Below are 24180 nucleotides of genomic sequence, written 5' to 3' on the forward strand. Positions count from 1 at the left end.
GTGAATTCTATTAAATGGAACATTGTTCACTATACAAAACCCACCGCTTCATATGTTCTGATAAAATTTTCTATCCTTATATTTTGGAGTCGAGTTGCCTCTCTTCCGGTTAAATCTCTTGCAGCTTTCATAAGGCTGGAGTCGAGTATCCGGGGCGGAACCGTGGCCGGACAGGCCACGCCCAACTCAACTCAGCTCCCTGAGGCGCTCACGTGCCCTCAGGAACTGCGAAGATAACATCAGAATTCAGAATTGTGTTCAAATTCATAATAATAACCAAACGAATAAGCCACGCAAATTCATTATTAAAGTTTATTTAGAACAAGAACAAAACAGTGATGTTATTTAAAGTGCTGAGGGTTTGGACCGGTAAATTATTAAAGTAGAAGATTTACTTTCTTACATGTGATTACACCCTACAACCTAATATTTTTTTCATCATTATGAAAACCAAACAACACTTTATATTATGTGATAAAAATATATACAAGCAACTCAAAATTATACTATATACTTTACTGAGCAACTTATAATGGGGCATAACTCTCATTTATTCTGCCATAACTATTATTATATTGCTGCTACAGCTGCTATTACAGGAGCCAAATTAATTTGACCTCTTTACAGGATTTACATTCAAATCAACTTCACATTTACAGTATATTTTTTTCCACATTCACATTTACTCAAGTGACTTTTAACATATTCACAATAATTTTTTAAACCATTAGCAATGATACAATAAACTAGATCAACAGTATAATTACCAATAATGAATATAAAAATAATGAATAATGGTGGGTATAATAATGAAAATATGGTTATGACATGGTTGTGTTTTGGATAGGTTTAGACACACAATAGATTAAGAGCTAGATTAGTTTGTGCTCCGTTTGCTCCCAACAACAGTGGAAACACTGAATGCAGGCGTTGGACCTCGCTGCTCTGCTCAGTGAAGCTGAAAACAGAAATACGTCTTGTCTCCCATTTAGATTAAGGAAAGGGTCATGGTTTTGTTTAAAATTAGTACTTTGTTCAGGTTACAAGACCTTGTCCTGTCACATTTGAATAAATCCAAATTTACAGCATATAATATTGTTTTGGAGATGGTAGTTTGGAGCAGTTTTACTGATTTCTGTAGCTTTAATTTGTTCATAAGACATCTTATAAGTGAGTTATGCAGATTACTTCAGGTCCAATGGTCTGCTCTTTAGCTGAATTCCCATCGTCCTTTGGACGAAGCTTGGAGGCCCATGGCCACCTGAACCTGGAAAACAGATAAGAAGAGAGGTATCATTCATACTGCATTGCATTTTTTTCACCGTTAAAACGTATTTGCACTGTAGACATCTTGTTTGATCATTTTCAGCATAATAATTTTGTATACTTTCCTTCCATACATGATGCAAACATATTTGTGATACATTCCAGCAGCTGTTTCTGCACAAGTAACTACCATTTGTTTTGTTGGGTCCGATTTAAAGTTCTATAGCCAAATTTGTAGGCTGCAGTTTGTTCACATTTCCCTATGATAAATTAATACCATACGAGTGCACTGGTGTGGATTTAGACTCTCTGCAGGCCTTAAGTATGTTCAGTCTATTTGTTTTTGGGTCAATTAATTACAAGTTCAATCATTTTCATGACCTTTTACAAAAATGGTAATGATGTATTTATGTACTGGAAATCCTTCACGAGGGGCCCTACAGCTAAAATCTGCAGATTCGTTTAACAATGATAATTCAGTATAGTGTTCAGATTATACACAGCATGTTACTAAAGTTAGCATCAGGCTAATATCCAGAAAACTCCGGACAGTTATTTAGTCTGACTCAGGGCCAACACAGGGAGACAACCTTTCACGCCGTGAATTAAACTAAAATGCATGTCTTTTGAAGGAAACTGGAGTACCCGGGTGTAGACCACGCAAGCACGGGGAGAACATGGAAACTCCACACAGAAAGCCTTCGGCCAGCCATTAAATGTGAACCAGGGACCTTCTAGCTGTATTGTAACCACTCCACCACCATACTGCCCCTCAAAATGTGAAATATTCAATACATAAATAAGCCCAGAGTTGCTATAAGTTGGGATATAATAACACTCAAACCTCCACGACTGAGCCAGACCATACATGTTGTACATATGTTTATCATTGTAAAATCACAGACTGACCACTTTGTGTCCTTGTCATGCAGCTCCTGGATGGTGTCTGGGAGAGGCTGTCTGAAGGTTTCCGGCAAGAATGCGTAGAGCATAATGCTGAGCAGTGACAGAGAACCTACAATAATCCATGGTAGGAACTCATAAAACACAGCTGGAAAAAAAAGATCACTGTGTTTAAACATTCAGCATTAGTTTTAGTGGCATCAATGCTCCCATGCTAAAAAATGTTAGTTTTACTGTATTTAATGCTTATATATAATAGTGGCAGAGTCAAATTTATAAAATATGGATTATTGAATATTGAAAGAAGGCATACTTTAATATCTGCTTGTAAAGTGAAAGGTCTTACCCAGCTCCAGCAGGTACGGGGAAAGAGAGGACCCTATTCTGGAGAATGTGGCACACGACGACATTGCCGTATTCCTGATGACTGTAGGAAACAGCTCCCCAGTGTGCACGTATAAGAGGGCAATGCCACCCAGAATGCCAAATTTACCCAGTATCGCCAGGGACAGGGTGACACTTGGTTCACCTGTAAGGAGGATTGTGAGCCAGTGAGGATAGAAACAAAGCAGAAGTTCATGAAACTTCTCCCCTGAACAGCCATTGCGCAATACTAAACTCAGACATTGTCTAACGCTAAGATGGAAGTGTTTATTCATGCTTTTATCTAATCCTGTTTCCACTATTGCCGTTCCCCCTCCTTAACTTGTTTTAACAAAACATCCCTAGAGAAACACTGACAACAGTTTCATACTCGCAGTTGGAAACGCAACTGCTGTTTAAAAGCTTGATAATAAATCTGCAACTATTATTCTGCAAACTGAATTGTACATTGTAAATAAGCAAAAATCAGCATTTGAGTGATGCTGAAATGTTGTAATGATTTAATCTTTTTGATCCAAAAAAGTTGGAGGAATGTAAAGCTACCTCCTACTCACTGTGCAGAGTGAACTGGACCAGGAGCAGTGCTACTACCCCCAGCAGGGTGAAGCAGATAAAGGAGAGGCGGCGAGGATGACTGCGCACTGCCAACCAGCTTAAGCCATATGCTGGGAGCTCAACAGCCGTCACCAAAAAGTAGTTTAGGAAAGGGTTTCCATTTAGACTGGACATGTTAAATGACAATCCAAAGTAGCTTACACTCAGTGAAAACCTGAAATAACGAGAGAAGAAGAGCAAACATCAGTCTGGTCTACCATGTCTGCCATAGAGGTGGTAATAACGGCCAGAACAACTGCTGATCGTGTTTTTCTCCGAATTCTAGCAGTAATGCTAATATTTGACAGTAACGTTAGAGTAAACGTCATTAAAAGGATTCATGTAGATATTAGGTTTTTTTATACGAGTATTAATGTATCAGTCCTTAATTTTGTCCCGATGGAATTATTAGAAAACCCTTATTAATCACCAGTCAGGTAAATTTTTATATCCACAATAATTTGAATGGAACTATGCAACTGGTTGTTTAGATACTTTGTCTATTTGAGGATGAAAAAACTAAAGCAAAGAAAAACGAGAAAAGGGGTTCTGAACTTACCAGATGAGCCACATTTTAAGTGTGATATGTCGAATGTTTTTGGTCCTCAACAGGTCCAGGAAACCGGGGGAGTTCTGGGATTTAGTATTTTTGACCTGTGGAGAGACAGAAACTTATGTACAATGAGTGGCACCGTCTTTTAAGGCGAAGAACGAGGCTGAGGTCAGGGCTTCTTACTTTGGCTGAGAGGAGAAGGACTTGTGGCAGATCCACCTTATTCTCCAGAGCGGCCGATGTCAGCAGGTGGACCGCTTCCTGCAGACGGCCCTGAGATACTAACCAGCGATACGACTCTGGAATCTGCCTGGTGGACAGGCACAAGAATATATCATCTATAATACAATTAGATGAAAACATTTAAGTAGAAACAGGGGAAAGAATCTCGAGCACCTATCATGCATCAATGTTTTATACAGACTTTCTTATACACAAAGTCCAAATCTTTTTTCTTCTAAGGAATCAATATGAACATGGCATAAAAAACATGGAAATTGTAACTCTAACTGTATTTTTTCTTGACGCATTTCATCCATCATACAGTATCTAACTATGGAGGTGTCGCCTGAAAACAAACGAATCGCATAATGTACAAAATGTGGATATGTGGATTCATTGTTTACCACCACAAGGGGATACAGGCCAGGCCAGGCACAGCCAAGATCAGAGACAGGTGTCTCCAGGTCCTGACCAGGTAGGCGGTGCAGGGCAGTAGCATCATACCAATCACCCAGACAGAAGGCAAGCACAGGCTGCAGAAGAGAACTCTGTTTGAACCAACAAAGATCTCTGAACCTGTGGGGGAAACACTATGCTTAAAACAAGAACATATGTTGTACAGTATGATATAATATTCAGGTGTGGACATGGTATTCGTTTGTTCTCCAAAGTGACTCCATCAATATCGACAACAGAACAACAATAATAGATGAAACCTGTGAAAATGTGGAAAAGGTCAGAGGTCGTAGTCTCCAGAAAATGAAAAGTCACATACCCAGTACAAATATAACGATGAAGGAGGCGATCTGACCCGCACCCATCATAAAGAAAAGCCCAATGAAAATGGGCCAGGAAGGAGCAAAAGCCACAGCAATGTTGAAGAGGCTAAGCATGCCGATGGAACCGAACAGGACAGGTTTCCTGCCCAACCTGAAGTACAAATACAGCAATGTCAGAAACACAATAGTCCTCTGGTCAGGTTTTAATGAAGAAACTCATTAAATTTAATATTTGATAGATCTTTTCTTAGCCATGAAAGACTCTGTTAGACTTAACATTTAGGTTTCATCAAACTTAAACTAAATATATATTTTCCTAGACTGATCCCTGATCACTGCTTGTCTAGCTGACATGATATTTACCGGTCAGAGATCGGCCCAGAGACGAAGCATCCGAACAGTGCTCCCAGGAAGTAGACAAGAGAGGTTAGAGGCTGTTTCCACTGGTCACTGCACACTAGGTTAAACTGGAACATAATGGACAGAAGAGTTTTTCTGTGATTATCCTTTGTCAATCCTGACTCTCATTCTGCTTTGTTTGATTAGAGGGAAAATATCCAATGGAGATTGTGTCTGTAGCTACTATAGTACTATAGTTTCTACTGTAGTATTACAGAATGCAGAACATGGATCTTCATCATTTGCAAACCAGACTCCATTCAAACAAGTTAAAAACAAACATTGTTGTGTTGTAGCAACACACTGATGACATAAATGCAGGAAACTCCTGTCCAATCATTTCCAGTTTCAAATTAAAGATTGGGGACCAGTGAGGAAGATCGAGACCCCCCCCCAATAATAAATCACTCTGACCAGATGTGCATCCTTATGTAACATGAGACGAAACAGTAATATAAGGTATTCAAGAGTAAGAATTGGCAAAACAAGTATTAGTACTCAGTATTTTTGTAATACAGTAGTAGCAGCAGTAGTTCAGTACCTCCGTGACTACAGTAGATTGGTAGTTCTCAGTACTGTAGGTCCATCCATCTCTGCAGCTCTCCTGCTTCAGACTGGAGAGGATGGCATCTTCACTAGATTCCAGCACAGACAGGTTCTGGACCAGGTCCAGGTTGTACCGGCTACAACTGCTCCTCTGAGGCTCCCCATTCACCAGCTGACCAGAAACAACATCACTTTTAATCACAAACTGTACTGCAGTAAAAACCAAAGGAAATACATCAGTGCAAACTGGACCAGATCAAACCTGCAGAAATATTTTCATCAACATATAAGAAATTTAGAAATTTGTGTAATGCCATGTCTCAGCCTTAAACCTTCATTTAGATTTACATTTAGCCATTTAGCCGACGCTTTTATCCAAAGTGAGTTACAAATGAGGTACAAGGCAGCAAGAAGTCAAGGAGAAAACATCAAAGTCCTATCAGAAAAGTGTTTACATTTCATGAGATGTGGGCAAGAAAGAGCAGAAAGTTTTTTATTTTTATTTTTCATTAGATTTCAGTGGAAGGTGCAGAAGAGTTCTGAAATACCATCTAACTTCAGGGCGGAGTTAATGGTTAATTTCAATTGTTTACCTACAGTAACTGAGACACTGACAGAAATTAAATGATTAAACAACTTGTTAAAATTTTTTCGTTTGTTTAAACCTCCAAAACCATTTTTTTGGTTTTATGTGGCAGCAGAAACAAGCTGTGGACACAGGACATATTATCGCCCCACGGAGGTAATATATCGCTCATTTACTTCTACAGCCATTACAGAGCGACATTGCCATTTATTGGGAGCCATGTTTCTGTCCACTGGCTGAACAAAAGTTGACATTCACTGTCTTTTAGATCTATATATGGAATATGATTATAGCCAATTGACAACTTTTACAGTTACATTTACATTCATTTGTTTTCAATCCCTGTGGCTTTAGTTCTAATTGGTTCTCACCTGCACTGGGATGCTGGCCTGGATCCACTCCTGGCTCATGTTGCTGTGGGCAGGGATGCGACAGTGATGGTGGGGACTAGCCATCACAAAGAAGATGGACATGATGTTGTATCCGCTTGGAATGGCGGTTATACAGAGCAGTATGAAGACTCGCTGCTGGAACGGGCCCCAGGTCCCCAAGAATGACACAGACCTCTCATAGTCCTGCATTTTAAACTCACCTCAATTCAAACTAAACTCAATTTAAATGATCTATTCTAACTACAGAAGCAATCGTTTAGCTTGTAAATGCACAATTCTGCAACTCTATTATCTAAATAGGTGTTCAAAAATACAACAAATACTTTCTGTTACTTCAAGCCCAATAACGACAAACAGTTCCACCACAATTATACTATGGCTCTCGGAATACAAATACTGTATTAGTATGTAGCAGTATCAGCTTCTGTCTGCAGGATATCTGTGTCCTCAACCCTTATGTCCAGACAAAACAAAAAAAAAATTATAACTCCACCCATCCCTCTCCCCTCCCATCTCCCCGAAAGTACACTTCATATAAGGGAGCACAGTGACAGGATGATGTGAGAGAGGAAGACAAAGCTCTAAAAGACTTACAATTTATGAAAAACAAGGCCGAGACTTAAAATTTCTTAAAAATAAAATCTGTCCTTTAAGCAAAAAATTTAATTACATTATTATTCACTGAGTACAAAGTAACATTAAAGCATTAAATAAAACACTTGCAATTTGCATAACATGTAAGTTATTAAACTCTTGGTTACTGTTCTCTTTCTGTTAAAGAAAGGACATGTCTCTTACTACTGTCAGGCTCTATCATATATTAGTCTGAGACAACCAAGAAATTATTTGATGTTTCAACATTAAACGTGGAAATTCTAAATTTAGGAAACACATAAAATTAAAATTAAATATTTCAATTTCCTGCACTGTATTACAGTTATTTCTTTCCATCAAATTTAATTATACTTTTATATTATGGACCATGTTAACTTGTATTAAAGGTCACCTGAAATAAAATAAGTTCTTATGAGAACCTGCTCTAGATGTAAGAAATCATGTAAAATGCATTTTTATGCAGAATTTCCACGTTGCCTTTTTCCCCCTCACATGTCAACAAAATAAAATATTCCAAAATAACTTTAGTGCCAGGGAGTTTAAAAATCTTTTTTCATTTTTTATACAATTATGGGACTTTTTCATAATTAATAACCATTATCAGAATAATGCATGTGCATTAAATGACTGAGATATTCTTGTAATTTACATCAGTATTTTATGTAACTATTTACTCCACTAGATAGTTTTTGTATTTTGCAAATAAGGAATCTTACCAAACATAATAAATTCATACTCAGTGCAAGCAACTAATGAATTCTGATGTTTTATTATGGATTAACCACCTGTTGGTACATTAAGTTGTTACATTTATTGTTATCATAATTTTAACTAGAAAATGCATTTCCAAAAAGAAAATGAACTGTGAATGCTTCTGTGCTCAAAGCATTTTCCAAGCAAAGCTGAAAAAAACGGAACTGTTTTTGCTGAAAGGGCTGAAATGTTAGCTTTTACGGAATGCTGAACTGAAGCTGAATTGAAGGTAAAATGTAAAAGAAAATTGAAAAAAAAAAAGAAAATAAGCAGAACTGATCGTTAACTGTTTTGCCTCGAGTAGATCTAACATGAAATAGTAGCATAACAATCCTGGAAACTGTAGAAATATAATAGCAAAGTGCAAAGTCAAACAACTGAAGAAAAGTAGAATTTATAAACTACTATGACCATTTCAAAACATGTTAAAGTTGAAATCTCAGTAGGTCAAAGTATGCAGAACCACTTACATCTCAATGTGGAGAAAGTTGCAGATTCCTACAATTGTCCAATCAGCAAACTTGGACCTATTACTACAGGTAGACTAAACACAACTTGTTTGGACACAGCTCGGAGTCATTCACCTTTGTTGAAGACAGCTTATAAACTGCTCAGACTTTGCCGTGCAAAATGTGAAAAATGTGAAAAAGTATTTTTTAAAAATGCGAGCGGCAGAAGGCTTGACTGAACATAGTAATTTACTTTATTTGAAAATACTCAATAAAATGAAGGCAGGGCGGTGATTTTAAAACAGCCCCCCTTTGTGATTTGAGGAGAAATTCTGGAGCTCCGTTATAATGGGCTCCAATGGGAGTTTCAGACGGCACTCTCTCTGCTTGTGGCCAAATACTGAAAGAACCATAAGTCCTGTCACTATGAGAGCTACATCTCCTGAAAGAACACAAAAATACCTCCGTTTTAAAGTAAAATTTGTTGGGAAAAGTGAAAGTTGACTGGATAAAAGAAGAAAACATTGCTGAGAAGTTATAGAGTGAGTGTGATGTCAGCTGAGCCCACATTCTGCAGTACACACTAATGGAGAAGTTGAAAATTCCTCTAAAAGTACCTCAAACTTTGACACGCCCATGTGTAAGTCCATGCCCTTTTACTTCAGTATTGAGTACTTTGTGTACTGCAACTTGTGCAGTTTAAAGGATTAAATGTTGGAAGTCAAGCTGTAATCAGGACCACTTAAATCTGTTTCTAACACTTCAAACTTAGTATCAATTAAGAGCCTCAAAAGATGCAACAGATTACACTATTTGTTTTACCACAAAAAATATAAAAATCTTCACAATGTTTCAAGGCCTCTGCGACAAGTCATCTGTGATAAATATTTAGTTGGGAAGTGACTGTGTATTCTGTTTTCGTCCATTACCATCTGCAGCGATCTAAGATTTTTTCAGTTTATTGTTTTAACATGTCCAACTGGAAACACACTGACCTTAGGTAACCTTGGGTTTTTTTCCCCCCATTCAAATAGCACATCATAAGCACAAGCTGCCTGTGGTCACTGGCCTAAAAACCCATTTCACTGGTCTGATCATTAACAGAACAGGATATACAAAGTGTGCAGTATTGGATCAAACCGGTTTCCTCAGCAGTACCAGTTCAGGCTGACTCAGTGTTGCACTTCAGGCGATCTTGAACTGCACATTATCACTTTTGGCCACCTACCAAAATAAAGAACTCACTTTGAGTTTTTTTGGATCCTGTAGCTTGAATAAATGTTTAATCTGACGTTTGCCTTATTGTAACAACATTACTGTCAACTGTCTTGTGTTAAAACTTACATTTACATTTAGTCATTTAGCAGAATGCTTTTATCCAAAGCGACTTACAAGTGAGGTACAAGGCAGCAAAAACTTAAGCACAGATTATCCTTAGATTCTTCTGATTAGAAACACAGAAAACTTCCGATTCTAAATTACAAGCAAACAAAGGCGGGTGGAAGTGAGTAGTTTCCTATAAAGTTTTACACTGCGATCCATCCAGATATGCGCAACACGTTATCACTGTTTCACTGTAGCTACTAAGTGAAAAAGCTCCCGTGTTGTTCAAAGGTATGTTGGGGAGTAGACTGGTCTCCACTGAGGAGGAGAAAGGTCACACACCACAGTACAGAGTAACAGTTTTCAGTCTGGTGTCATTCATGAGTGAACATGTGTTCAAACACAGTAACCAGAAGATCCTCTGATATTTAACCTATTTAAGAATATTCCAAACAATTATATTGTGCTAGAAAATGCCACAATGACTTTTTCTTTTTCTGTGGCCCTTGAAAGCTTGTGAACCCTGTAAAATCATCCTTATTTCAACCAGGAGAGGCACTTGAATAGCAATTTGGAAGAGCTTGAATGTTTGTGTATTGACCAAAAGGAACATCTGGTGTTTAGACCCCGTTCAGCATTGTAAAATTAAGGTGACAGGCCATGGAGGGAGCAGGCATAATCCCCGGGGGTCTAGACACTGGTGGTGGTGGAGAGAGGTGTCACCACTGTGACTCTCCCCAGGAGTGGGGATGGCTGCTTGCCATCACTGATGGAGCTATGAATGCTGACTTGTACAAGCAAATTTTACAGGAAAATATCAAGGTATTCCTTCATGGACTGAAGGTCAATGACCATAAACACAAATGTCAGTGTACCAAAGAATGGTAAGAGACATCAAAATACTGTATAACGATCAATTCAAAATCCTAAAATCCTACAGAAATGTACATGTTCATTCAAAGCTAACCAATTGAGTTTAATGTAATGCAGATGTTATGTAATGTAATTTAATGTAATGTACATATGTTACATATGTTGTGTTACTCATTGTATGGCTTAAGACTGTTTATCCTATGTCAAGTTATTTAACATAGTTTTGTTGATGAGTCAAAAAAGGCAACAAATGATATTGAGGAACATGTAAACAAGAAAATTAACTTAACAAAGTACTTAGAGTACTCTACAGTTTCAGTAAAAATTGTGAGTTAATGCGTCGTCATATCAACATCCAATGACTAAAAATGTTCATGTCAAAATAACGAGGAGGACGTTCAGCTGTTTTTAATGAAAACAAATAAGAATAAATTACAGAAATTAAATACGGAGAAATTTACATAATCTCAACCTGCCAAGACTGCATAATGTCACAGTTATCATTTTCATTCAGTAAAACAGGCTCTCTGAAGCAGCCGGTTTGGCCTTTTAATGTGTGTGGAGACACTTAGTACTGGCATTATAAAATGAGATCTAAAGGAAATATCTCTGTGCTGTTTTCTTCTGTTAGCACATTGATCTTGATAAAACCATTTGAGCAGTTTTCCTGTCTCCATATATGATGATCTCTGAAACCTCTTAATTCTGATAAATGTGAACCTGTTTGTTTAAGGTCTCAGGAAGCTGAATGTAAAAGGTGTAAAACTGGTGAGCTAGGGTTTGGGTTCGGAATGGGAATTCTTTTGCAAAGTTATAAATAACCATTGTTGTTGAGATAGAAAGATGATGTAGTAACTACTACATACACATAATATAAACGTTAAATAACAATATGCAACTCAAACACTCAAAAACCTTTGAATATCTCAGCTGCAAAGCGCTGGTCAATTAGTCTGGATAAGAGGAGGCTTTTTCAACACAAGAAATAAAAAGCTAATGTTTAACTGTTCAATGTTTCACACATTTGAAATTTTTGAGTAATGTGTAGAACACAGATAACAGAACCAAACTCACTGCAATTTTAACTATTTGGTGGAAATTTCAAAAGGTTTGATGAAATGTATTTTCAAAACATACAGTGGAGTCACGGAGAGCTGTTCCTTGAGCAGCTGTTTGGGTAAACTGCTCCATAAAACACTGAAATTATTCCTTCACTCTTTGCGTGTCATAATGGAAATTGAGCTTTTATTTTGGAAACCAAATATATTAAATCACACGGTAAAAGTTTTTTAGACATGCACACACATTCAGAAATCTCAATTTTCAACCAAGCATCACAGCAATTTGAACAAAAAAAGTGTTTGACACCTTAACTAGATAGCTTTACATTAAAAAGTACGTCCCTCTGTGCTACGTCCCATTATTGCAACTCGGCGACAGTATCAAGACTCCCAGGTCTCACTATAGCTGACAAGCAAATAAAAAGCAGCAGCTCCTCTGTACATTATTGCATCGCATCTGCAGATGGAGGACGACGTCCCTCAGTGGAGGGAATCGACATGAATTTGACACTTTCATCTTTTTACATCAGGATGAGATGCATCCTGCCCTGTGAGACCAAATGCTGCATAGAAGGACACACACACATACTCACAAAATGTCCTTAAATTGTTTACTGTTGGAAGACTGAGATGCTTCAAGTTATTCAGGACGAAGCAGGAAGACAGACAAGAAAACACCATTTGAGACCATAGAAAATAATTACTGGTATAAAAATACCCTTCTGATTGCTTGAGTACAACTTTCATTAAACTTTGTACGTGGGGCTTCGTGAAGACAGTAAATTCTTTCATTTTTTCTTTCGATTCTTGGTCTTGTTTGTGATATAATAAGACATCGCTGCAACAAACACACCCATAAATAGCCCATGTGATGCTTAAAAAACTGAATTTATGCTAATATTTTTAGAGTTTAGGTATCACAATAGGAAAACAATTGTGACGACTCCTGAGGGTGAAATTAATGTTCAAAAGGGAACCTTCGAGGGCCTGGAGCCCCCAGAATCCCCTCTTCTGCAGGGGCATGGGGGAGAGACAGACACTGACCGGACTACACCACAACTAGTGGTCGTTTGTGTTGCTGTGTATTTTCTGTTATTTTTCTATGGCTTCTCTTAGTTCTGTGAAGCCCTTTAACAACATCCCGATCAGCCTAATTTTGTTGCATGAAACCCCCCTTACATGCTGCACCGTTTGGTACAGTTACTATATGGAAGGGATATTAGTTTTTTAGCTACACTTAATGAGTTGGATAAGGTTTTTTCTTCAAAATTAGTTCAGATGCTTTTGCATTTTGAGCATTGCTAGAAAATTGTTTTAGATCATGCAGTTGTTTAAAGGTTTTAGAACACAGACGAAAAACAAATTACGAGAACACAGAAAAAGCAACCAGACATTTTGTTTTTTTGATCTTGGGAAATCAATAAGCTTATTTAAGAAAACGTTGCAAAGTTCTCTTCAGATATTTGAACTTCAGTTTAAATGAAAGAAATGAAAGAAAATTGAGTGTGTTCACGCCTGTCAACAGTCTAGACGAAAGGCAATTTCCACTATAAAACCAGCAAACGGCCCGGCCCATTGTTCAAACTGAGGCTGCAAAGCACCAGCAGTGGGGACGACATAGATATTAGGAGGAAGAGGAGAGTTTCGAAACATACAGCAAGTCAATCAGCAGGAGGTGAGAACAAGCAAAAATCTGTCCTGAATTAATCCTGAGGTGATTTTCTGTTCAGGCCTACTGTTTGGACCTTTTGCTGAAAGATATGTTATATTACATATTTCGCATATTATATACAAACATACAGCCAACTACATTATAATTTAAACATTAAGTTGATAAAATCAGAGGAGAGAAAACCTTCCAGAGAAGGTGGCAGGGGGGAAGTTTGCTCAGGATGCTGTATGTTGGGAAAGAGCAGAACATCTGCGGGACATCTGTGACACCACAGTCCAGTGCTGATATGACATGAAGACGGCTGCAGTATTTGTTCATCTCGGAGGACGTCTGTTGAGTGTTCTGACATCTTGTTTTTGCTGGTTACTTCCTCCAGCTGGAGGATGAAGAAGTTCATAACTTAACCTGGTTCTGAGTCCAGACTCATTTTAAGTGTTGTTTCTGGTCTTTTTTAGTCTGAAAACTAAAGTGCTGACACCAGTTTGTCTTCACCTTCAGTCTTTTAGGTTCAGGTATAATCATCAGAGTCTTGATTCTGGTTCATTCATTATCCCTGTTTTTTGTTCTATTTAAGCCACAATGTTAAAAGAAAAAAATCCAAAAAATTTTTAAAATTTTTATTTATAGCGGATTTAAGCTACCACAAGTAGCTATGTGTCATTAAAGACAAGTACTCCAGGATTCTTTTGGGTAAAACAAGTTGAGTGTCTCACTTAATTTCCTTGAGGTGGACACTCAGTATCAGCTGATCCTGGAGGACAACAGGTGAGCTGATGTTGAAAACTCTGTATTGTTTTCAGCGACTGCATGAATAAAGTCTCGGTCATCTAGTATGTATGAGATCCCTTCAGCTTCAGGTTTGGTTTGGGTTCGGCTCTGTGGTATTTAAAGCAACACATCCACTTCGGTTTCAGGGAGAAGGAGGAGGTTTTGTCCTCTAATGTCTCTCCTCAAAGCTCCAGTCAAATGACAAGTTGCAGGTTTAAATCCTAACAGCCACGATGGTAGAGCTGATGTCTCCCCTGGACTCACCTGGCGCCGTAGCTCCAACAAACAGGAGGTCAAAAGGTCACCAGTTTGATTCCCCACCACCCCTGCTACCATCAGTAGGGCGTGAAGAGAATCGATCCTTGGCTCGCTCTGATTGGTCCCGGAGCCGGACGCAGGAAGGAGGCTGCGAAGAGGGATGAGGAGGATGGAAGGCGAGGATGGAGAGAGATGGCAGGGCTGAGGGGGGAGGATGTGGGAGTAAGGAGGGGTGAGGAGGGAAGCGAGGAGGGAGAGAGCGAGATGGAGGAGGGTGAAGGAGTGAAGGGAGTGGGGAGGAAGGGGGGAGAGAGGGAAGGCTTCACCATCTCCTTCTGAGGGAAGGAGCAGAAGGAATAATTACAGGAGAGGAAGGGAGAAAACAGGAGGAAAGGAGAGGAAGCAAAGACAAGAGCGAACAAGGAAACACAGAGAGAAGAAAAGGAAAGACGACAAGAAGAGGATTCAAGAGAAGGATGGAAAAACAGGAAAATAAAAACAGAGAGAAGGGGAAACCAGGTGAAGAGACAAAGAGACAAGAAGAGGATACGAGGAGAGGAAAAAGGTAGAAAAAATGTTTAATATAATATAGAATTGACTTATATTAACATTGAATTAGTTGGTTTATTCATAGTATTTCAGATTCTCTTATGCATTACACTTAATTACCATACTAAAAAGTTAATTTTGTATTTTTGGTTCTGAGAAGGGCCAAGGCACTAGTGGCACCAGTTTCTATTCAGGGTCACTGTGTGGAAGTTGTGGAGGATTCTAAATACCTGGGAGTGTTTATTGACAATAAATTGGACTGGGGTAAGAAGGGCCGGGGCTGCCTCTATTTTCTGAGTAGGCTCAGGTCTCTTAACATCTGTTGAACCATCCTGAGGATGTTTTATGAGTCTGTGGTTGACGATTCTATTTGCTGTTGTGTGCTGGGTCTGCGGGTCTTAATAAAATGATCAGATGGGCCAATGACATTGCCGGGATGGAGCTGGATACAGTGTAAAGCAGAAAGATGGTGTACATGACACAGGACATGCTGTATCTTTGTAACTCTGAGATAAGATATTCTGATGACATTTTTAACTTTATATTTAATTTTTATCTTATTCTCTTTCTGTGTTTATATGTCACGTTATGCACAATTCCCTGCTCTGGCATGGAGCACCTGGGACGAAAGCCATTTCTCCTAGGGAAGTCATAAAATAGTTCTGATGCTGATTTTAATTTGAATGGGAGGGAGAGTGGTAGAGAGACACTTACAGTAAGTGAGCTGCGCTGCTGTTTGTTGTATGGACTGTATTTGGGTTTGGTGGGTTTTCCTGCCACTCTGTCCTTGTGCCTCCTGCTGGAAATGTGCTGCAACGACAACAACAACAACACTGAAAACACAGGATGAGGTTTGTCTTTGTTGACTGTGTCTTTTTATAAATATATTATAATTAACGAGTTAAATGCAGAGAACAAATTTCTTGTAACGAGTAAATGTGATCAATGATAACAATAGATCTTGTTCTTAACTTATGAAGTTTATATAATGGTATTACACTTTTTGTGTGTGTGCGGCTGTGTGTTTCTACCTGTTTGAGTTGGATTTCAGAGTTCACGTGGACGTCACAGATCTGGCAGTGGAAGGTTTTGTTCTGCAGGCCGGATCCCTTCAGACCTGAGCTGCTGCTGGTCTTTAGTTTAGCTCCGGGTCGAGGGTAGGCCTTGATTGGCCCAGCGCCGCTCCGAGCCTCCAACATTGTCTTGTGCTTTGAACCTTAAAGGAAGCATTCACTGATATTAAACTTGCTTCTTTTGGGTCTAGTTTGAGTAGTACCTGTAATTAAATGCCATTAAACTTCCCTCTGACTGCCCTACATTAAAATATCTCTCTACATCTAGCTGAAAAATGCCTCCAGAGGACATCACTTGGAGCAACCTTAGTGTGGGTGCTGTGCAGTTACAGCTATGGATGGATTAATGAACAGGGCTGCCGGGCACCAGCTCAGGAAAAACATTAAATAAGGCAATCAAACTCTAAACGAATCATCAATAGGATGCTCTCAATTTCGATGGAAGCCCTGTACCATTTACAATGTTGCAACAAAAGTTTAACAGTCTGTTGAGATTGAAGATTTGGGCAAAAACGAATGTGACAAAGTGCAATAAAAACAAACTTTGAGAATAAACCATGATGGATATGAAGCGCGTAATTTCATTCAAGCTTCGACTGTAGAGCACCATTAAAGTAGCAGTAGTATGTTTGTAAGTATTAAGTATGTTTGGAGCAATAAGAAAACGTCCTCAACTTAACGTGTGGAATAAAAATAAATAATAGCAAATTCTCCACGTAGTTTTCCATCATTGGTTTACTGGTACAGTTGTTTTGATCTACTTTTAGTTCTTCTTTTGAAGTGACTAATCATCTGATGTCTATCAAAAGGGCTTATTGCTGTGTCCCATGTTGCAGGTCCTTCAAAAGTATTGAGTCGGATCATTTGATCCAGTTTTAGTATAAAAAATATTAATTTTTGTCATTTTCTTTTGGAATCACAGCTGCACAGAAAGCAGCTGAGTATATGTTGTTCTTAGTGTGGGCAAGCGAGGCCTTATTATGAAAATGTGAAATCATGTGGAATTTATCAAACATGTGCACACTGTATGAAAATATCACCCAGGTGGCTTCTGCTGCATCATCCTGCTCCTCCTCACCTGCATTATGAGCCTCCAGCTGGGAAAGAGAGTTGACCGCGACTTTACACAGAGAGCAGTACAGGAGCTTCTTTGCCTTCTCCTCCTCTGACTCCACTGACAGAGGAGCATCTTGGGAGGAGGCTTCTAATGGAGGAGTAGGAGGAGAAGGAGGAGTAGGAGGAGCAGGCGATGAAGAGGAGGTGACAGGTGCTGGATGAAGGGGAGGTGGAGAGACTTTGGAAGAAGAAAATAATGAAGATGAAGAAGAAGAAGAAGAAGATGAAGAGAGGCCAGGGGCAGGGAGAGCAGAAGGAGGACTGGAGGGAGGAGGCTCACTGCCTGCTCTAATAGAGGAGGGGGAAGATAGAGGGGATGAGGACATGGGGAGGAAGTGTTTAAGAGGAGGGGAGGAGTCGGTAAGACTGGGTAGGAGTTCTGGAGAGAGGAGGAGCAGTTAGAAGCAGAGGAGGAGAAAGAAAAGGAGGATAATGTATTAACATCAAACCAAGCGCAGAATTTAAAGATCAGTGGCATTAGTATACAAACTTAACCTGTGAGCTGATTGGTGCTGCTGTTGGCTGAGACATGAGGGGCAGGACACACCAGGCTAGAGCTCCTCCCATTGGTCTCTCCAGTGATTGACAGCTTTACCTTGGCCTTGTTCTCCTGAGACTTGAGCTTCTTGGCGTGTCGACTGCCTCTGTAGTGAGCCTCGGCCTGAGACTGAAGAGAAGACACAGAATAACAAAGATCAGATGAAGAACTTTGATATCCTGATGTTAAGCCACTGTTCTGCTGACGTCTGGGACCCAGCACAATCTTTTTGAGGGTTTCTCTCAATATGTTACTGAGGTTGAATTCAACGTTTTATTCCACGTATTCTTTTTCCGTGTAAAAACCTGTTGCCTGCATCACCCACAATGCAGCTGAACCACCAGCAGTGGTCAGTGGTGATCCAGTTGCGCTGTGCTCCTTATGATAGTAGCAGACGATGTAGCCTCAAGCAGAGACGAGAAGTGGACTACAGAGGTCAGGTAACCTGACTTCTTTCTAACTCCACCCCAGGTCGTTTTTATTCAGTGCCCTTCGTTCTAGATGAACTACAATGCTCCCCTTTTTTATGAGGAGTAAACGTGTCAGCCACTGCAGTTTTTGCATTGGTGCTCCAGGACACGAAGGAATAAGCTCCGGCTGATTCTGGATTCACAGATGATGCAGTCTTTGGTCTACACACTCATGTCTGCCTGTACAAAGCTGGAAGGCATTTGAGACCTCGCTACACTGTAAAAACCGATCATGTTAGGTGTCACCACACAGTGTCGGACAACAAACGGTGTCCTCATGTGACTGTCTGGACGCTGAGTGACTCAACTTTTACTCCTCTTATTACTTTGATTTCGTACTCTCCTCCTTTACTTTCTTGTCCTGCTCTCATCTCCTCTCTTCTCCTCTCCTTAGCGGTGATTCCTGTTTTCATGTTTACTCATAAATAATTTTACATGCTCATAAATTATTCATGTTTGACTGGCATGCCACCAAAAGGCCAGCTCATCACCTCTCAACAGTCCTTAGGCGAATTAGCGTCTTTTACACACCACAATGTTCTTTCAGTTTGCAGGGACAAGCATTACACCTTATCAAGCACACATGCTGTTTCGTAACACAGGGCAGAATAATTCAGGACACAAAAAGTCTCAAGTGCATTACAGCAGAAGAAAAATCTATTTTAAGCCTAATGCAGTTTTTGGTGATTTTAATCATTAAATAATTCAAATTAAAAAGAAACCCTGACAGGACTGCAGATCAACAATCAACAATTACATCAAGCTATCATAAATTTAGCAGAAAGGAAACCTATGAGAACCCTTTTGAAAGATACATTATATCCTTACTTCTCCGTGTTAAAACAACAGACCTCAGCTGCTAATGAGCTTTTATTTCTTAATTAACTGTCGGTCTTTTAGCTAACAAGCAATCAAGGGGTAGGTTACAGGCAAAGTCAAATGTTTTGTCAAAGTTTGTTCTGTCCCTTTCCCAGAGAAGGAAGAGAAGATGTGTATCAGAGATCAAGTAGGACACGTGTGCCTCACTTTGTTGTTGCTTTCTGGTCACTTTGTGTCTTTTTATGTTCGTTTTTTGTCTTGTAATTTTGTATCATTTTAAGTATTTGTGTTTCTTTCATTGATTTTTTTCAGATGAAGCCTAGTAAACCATCCATGCCTGGATGAGGGTGTACAAAGATGAACAGTTATCAGCAATAGCAAACAGGAGGATTGTCAGAAATGAGACCAAATGAGTCCAGGAAACTGTATGAATCAAACTTACAATAACACACAAACACTTACATCAGAGTTGAATCTCAGCTGACAGACATTGCACGAGATGACTTGTTTCTTCTTGGGTACCATGGTTACCCCAAAGGTGTGGTTGATGACAGCTTTCTGCACTGGGTCCATCTGCAGGAGACACAGTGTCAGAGGTCAGAGGTCACCAGCCTGCTCAGGATTGGCTGGAATGTAATGACAGAGCGATGCAGACAGAATGACAGGTCCTTTTATCAGTCTGTAGCGCCTGCAGCTATAACGGCCTGTCACTGTTACTGTACCTCACACACAAATACACACATATTCACACGCACACACCGCGTTGAAGTTTGGGAAAAGTCCAACTGGTGACGGTGTCTCAACAGGAAACGACAGGAATGGTTTCATCATCATTGATGGTCCAGTGGCACCTATCAGTCCCGGCAACACTGCACCACACCCACTTCCTGTAAACGGAGAGAAGGAGTTTAAATTATTGATTTGTGTCATGCATGTGTGTGTGTGTGTGTGTGTGTACACAAGCAACATCCTCTACACTTAGACCCTCATTACAAGGATCCTTGTGTGTAAATTAGTGAGGTTCTCCAACTTCTGTCCTCATGTTATTCCAATTTAGGAGCACTCGTGCATTATTCCAAGATACGTTTTCTGGTGAGAAGAGTCCAAATCTAAAGATAAACCTGCATTGTCCACAGTTACACATGAGGAGGTGTTACATATAGTGTGCTGTACACACACCGTACACAAACACAAAGAGTAGATCAAACAAAGAAACAGTAGAGTGTATTTCTTCTGTCTGTGCACGTATATAGACACAGCTTGTTAAAGCCCTGCAGTGAAATGTTTTATAACAAAAGAGTGTGGGTGGAAACTGAATCAGCTCTGACAGAGGAGCAGGAGAAGTTTTGGTCTTATTGGTTTTGTCTATCTGTTTCGTGTGCATTAATTTCCTCATCGAAAGCTATAATGTAACATATAGTAAAGTATTTCATTAAAAACAACAAACAAAAAGTGAACAATAACAACAATTCAAATTTTAATTTAGTTTGACCTTTAACTCTACTGTTAAAACATCTTATTACCATCTCACGTTACTGGTTCTTGGAAGTAATGGGTCCACGAGTTATAGACAATTAAGACATTGAGAACAAAAGAAATAAAAGGAAAAGTTAGGGTAACTTAATATTAGGGACTGCAAATGTGGCTATAAAGCTACCAGTATTTTCAATTGGATATTGTCTTGTATTCCTGATGTCTCAGAGTATCATAGAGTTCAGCCCCTGAGATTTGAGCTCAGCAACAAAAATAAGTCATATCAACAGTCAACTGTAAGTCAAAATGAATGAAAATCAGAAATCTGATTAAAACAAAAGTACAGTTTTGTCAAAAACTTAAAACAAATCAAAGTCAGGAGCTAAAAAAACCCTTTACATAAAAGTGCTTAAATCCATTATATTCTGTATGTAAAAGACTATGATCCGGTCTTATACACCCATTCTGCATGTCCTACAATGCAGCATTACCCACCAAAGCCCACTGACTTCCATTCTTAAGGCACTGCAAAGTCTAACATACAGTACGAGTTGTGGGTTCAGGGCTAGAGACCTCATTCCGATGAATTATTATAACATATAATACATTGCAAATGCATTATAATCCACAATAAGTATATTTAAAATTCTATTTGACCCTTGTTAGAGAATCCTTGAGTTCCTTTGAAATGCAATAGCTAAATTGTTATTTTATAACAGGTTTTTAAACTGGTTCTAACCGTTGCAGATGACTGACATCTGAGAGAGTTTACATTGCTGACCTCTGTAAACTGGCGTTTACAATATCTAATAACCAGTATGCGTGTTTTAGACTGGGGTAGTGCTCTGCTGTGTGCCACGCTGCTGCTCTGAGTTTATCCACATACTGTATAGCAGAGCTGTGAGTCAGTGTCTGCATTTATCCCTGCAGCTCATTATGAAGTTCAGATCAACATGACACAACTCAGCACTGTAATCAAACACATGTAGCTGGACCCACAGCAGCTCAGGTCACATCTTGGATCCGCTGTTATGAGCTGGAAGGATATTTATGATAGCAACCACAAATCCATGTCTATTTTAAAGATGTGTAGAAATTTCTCAGGCTGGTTGACTCGCCAAAATAAAAGCTTTGTCTAGATGTGAAGTAGTGCTAGTGAAAGAAATCTGAATTTTTGCTAAGGAAACAAACGTGAGGTTTTTATCGCCGATATTCAGTTGTCTCCAAAGTGGGTTTGTAGCAAATCAAACAGATTTCCACAGATGGATGTTTGCTCATTAAGTAAAAGACACTTGTTCAGTGGGCTGTGATTACTCAGCAGGACTTCATAACATCAATAAAGTGTTAGACCAGTGGTTCGCTCCTGGTGATTCAGAGGATGAAGGTGATTAAGAGGCACATTTAAAGACAGTCTTGTTACACTTGTTTGTATTATACAAAGTATGAGACGAGGAAATCCAATACACAAACTCCAAGAGCTAAGTGAACGCGTGAAACCATTCCAGGTATTCCCAAAGCATCCAGACCGATCAGTGGAGGTCCATGGTCATAAAGATATCATCGTTGTTGCCCTTGCACTTGGCTGTTAAGCTCTATTTTTGGCTGTGTGTCCTCATGTGATCCAAAGGAGCTCGAAGCTTTTCATCAGCATGATTAATGTTGCAGCCACATGGTTAGAATTACATTGACGCCAGTCCAGAAGCCTGGGTGCTTCTCTTTAACGTAAAAGGTTTCTTAACTTCCATGTTATGATCTCACCTTAGTTAGTGTACAGAAAGAGAGAAATGAGACGCCCTTTTGTCTGACCCAGCTGTCAGCCTGCAGGTGTTAAGAGCTTTGAGGCCTTGGGGTTTATATTTGCAGGGACAATGACATGTACTACTGTCCACATTATAATAAAATTGAACAGTTGCTACTATTGCTAACACAGCAGTTCTGAACCCAAGCAGTCTCTGGAGTTGTTTTACTAGTGTCAGTGTTTCTGTGTCCATCAACACTGCACTCTGGTGCCTTTTCTGCATGCTGGTATTTTTAAACACAGTAAATTTAGTTTTTTTTCACAGTCTAAAGTATTAGACAATAAAACTGTTTCCTTTGGGATCTGTATGAACTGGAGATATGTTCTAGAGTATGTGTGATTAATGATGTGGTGACAGAGCCGTCTTGTTGATTTTGTTCTGTCCTCTGTAATCTGGTTACAACACACACACACACACACACACACACACACACACACACACACACACACAGTAACCCTTCTCTCTTACAGTAAGTTGCTGTTCTAAGAAGCTGCTATAAATACTGACACATATCTGCTGCTGCATTCACATGGAAAGTCTGTAGCATGAAATCTGTCCTACAACAAACTAATGAGACAGACTTTTTTATTTAGGTCAAAGGTAAATTAAGGCCTGTGTACAGTCTTACCTAAAACTTGTATAAAAAAATCTATTTGTGTCTGTAGCTGAGCGAAAGAAAAGACTGGAGGAAGTATTCAGCATTACTATATTCAAATAAGACAATATTGACTCTTGAAATCTTTGGACTGGTCGTGCATTTTGCACCTGTAAACATGCTACACCTGTGCTGAATGTTAGATTAATGCTGATTACTTGTTGTAGGTGCTTAAGTCTGTAATATGTATAAAATGTCTGCTTTATGCACAATATTTTAAGGTGAAAAGTAACAAACACGATAAGTGAAATTAGGGCATTAATCCTGATACAGTGGTGACTCAGGATGGTCAGCTGACTCTGCAGCTGACCTTATCGAAGAGGTCTCTAACTACAACACGTTAGGTGGTCTGTGGTCTTTGAAGATCAAAGGAACACGCTACAAGGCCACTGGCAAGATGGCTTCCTATTGGTCAACTGCTTACGATTCTCACCTCAACAAAGTTGAACCTTATATAATTAAAGTTTTGTGGTTTTACAGTTTCTTAAAAAAGTATTCATACTCCTTGAATTTTTCCACATTTTGCAACCACAAATTTTAATGCATGTTATTGGGACTTTACGTGATAGACTAACACCAAGTGGCACATAATTGTGAAGTGGAAAGGAAATGATAAATAGTTTTCCAACATTTTTGCAAATAAATACCTGAAAAGTGTGGTGTGCATTTGTATTCAGCCCCTGGTATTTTGGGGTATGTCTTCACCTGCTTTGCACATTTAGAGAGTGAATTTTTTGCCCATTCTTCTTTGCAAAATAGCTCAAGCTGTCAGATTGAATGGAGAGCATCTGTGAAGAGCTTTTCAAGTCTTGTCACAGATTTTCAATTGGATTTAGGTCTGGACTTTGACTGGGTCATTGAGTATGCTTTGATTAAAACCATTCCATTGTAGCTCTGGCTGTATTTTTAGCGTCATTGTCCTGCTGGAGGGTGAACCTCCTCCCCAGTCTCAAGTCTTTTGCCCTGTATTTGGCTCCATCCGTCTTCCCATCCCCACAACATGATGCTGTGACCAACATGTTTCACAGTGGAGATGGTGTGTTCAGGGTTAAGCATTTAGACCAAAAAGTTCCAATTTTGGTCTCATCTGACCAGAGCGCCTGCTTCCACATTTGCAGTGTCCCCCACATGGCTTGTGGGGACATCTTATGTCTCTTTTTCAACAATGGTTTTGTTCTTGCCACTCTTCCATTAAGGCCAGATCAGTGGAGTGCACGACTAATTTTTGTCCTGTGGACAGATTCTCCCACCTGATCTGTGAATCCCTGCAGCTCCTCCAGAGTTACCATGGG

At 39.4% G+C, this 24180-nt stretch overlaps 2 protein-coding genes across 4 annotated transcripts in view; both read right to left on the reverse strand.

Moving 5' to 3' along the window:
- Positions 1 to 355: 355 nt before the first annotated feature.
- LOC137133015 (solute carrier family 22 member 4-like) lies at positions 356 to 7028 on the reverse strand. Its single transcript, XM_067516104.1, has 11 exons — positions 6604 to 7028; positions 5642 to 5818; positions 5065 to 5168; positions 4698 to 4852; positions 4327 to 4498; positions 3884 to 4010; positions 3707 to 3801; positions 3108 to 3322; positions 2516 to 2698; positions 2176 to 2317; positions 356 to 1267 (listed from the first exon to the last, which is right to left on the reverse strand). Exons 1-11 carry the CDS (start codon positions 6811 to 6813, stop codon positions 1165 to 1167), a joined length of 1683 nt encoding a protein of 560 aa, XP_067372205.1. The 5' UTR covers positions 6814 to 7028; the 3' UTR covers positions 356 to 1164.
- Positions 7029 to 11030: 4002 nt separating this feature from the next.
- Positions 11031 to 24180, reverse strand: part of znf385b (zinc finger protein 385B) — a 46829-nt gene continuing 33679 nt past the window's right edge. For 2 of the 3 annotated variants that reach the window (XM_067515655.1, XM_067515653.1), the window contains exons 8-14: positions 19721 to 19848; positions 19424 to 19534; positions 17630 to 17801; positions 17097 to 17513; positions 15977 to 16161; positions 15660 to 15755; positions 11031 to 14731 (exon numbers count right to left, since the gene is read on the reverse strand). In XM_067515655.1, the coding sequence (XP_067371756.1) occupies positions 14474 to 14731; positions 15660 to 15755; positions 15977 to 16161; positions 17097 to 17513; positions 17630 to 17801; positions 19424 to 19534; positions 19721 to 19848 (1367 nt within the window). In that variant the 3' untranslated portion in view covers positions 11031 to 14473. The remainder of the gene's footprint in view (positions 14732 to 15659; positions 15756 to 15976; positions 16162 to 17096; positions 17514 to 17629; positions 17802 to 19423; positions 19535 to 19720; positions 19849 to 24180) is intronic. The other variant, XM_067515654.1, reaches the window with a different exon arrangement.

The sequence above is a fragment of the Channa argus genome, chromosome 9, assembly GCF_033026475.1.
Source record: "Channa argus isolate prfri chromosome 9, Channa argus male v1.0, whole genome shotgun sequence".
NCBI classification, from domain to species: Eukaryota; Metazoa; Chordata; class Actinopteri; order Anabantiformes; family Channidae; genus Channa; species Channa argus.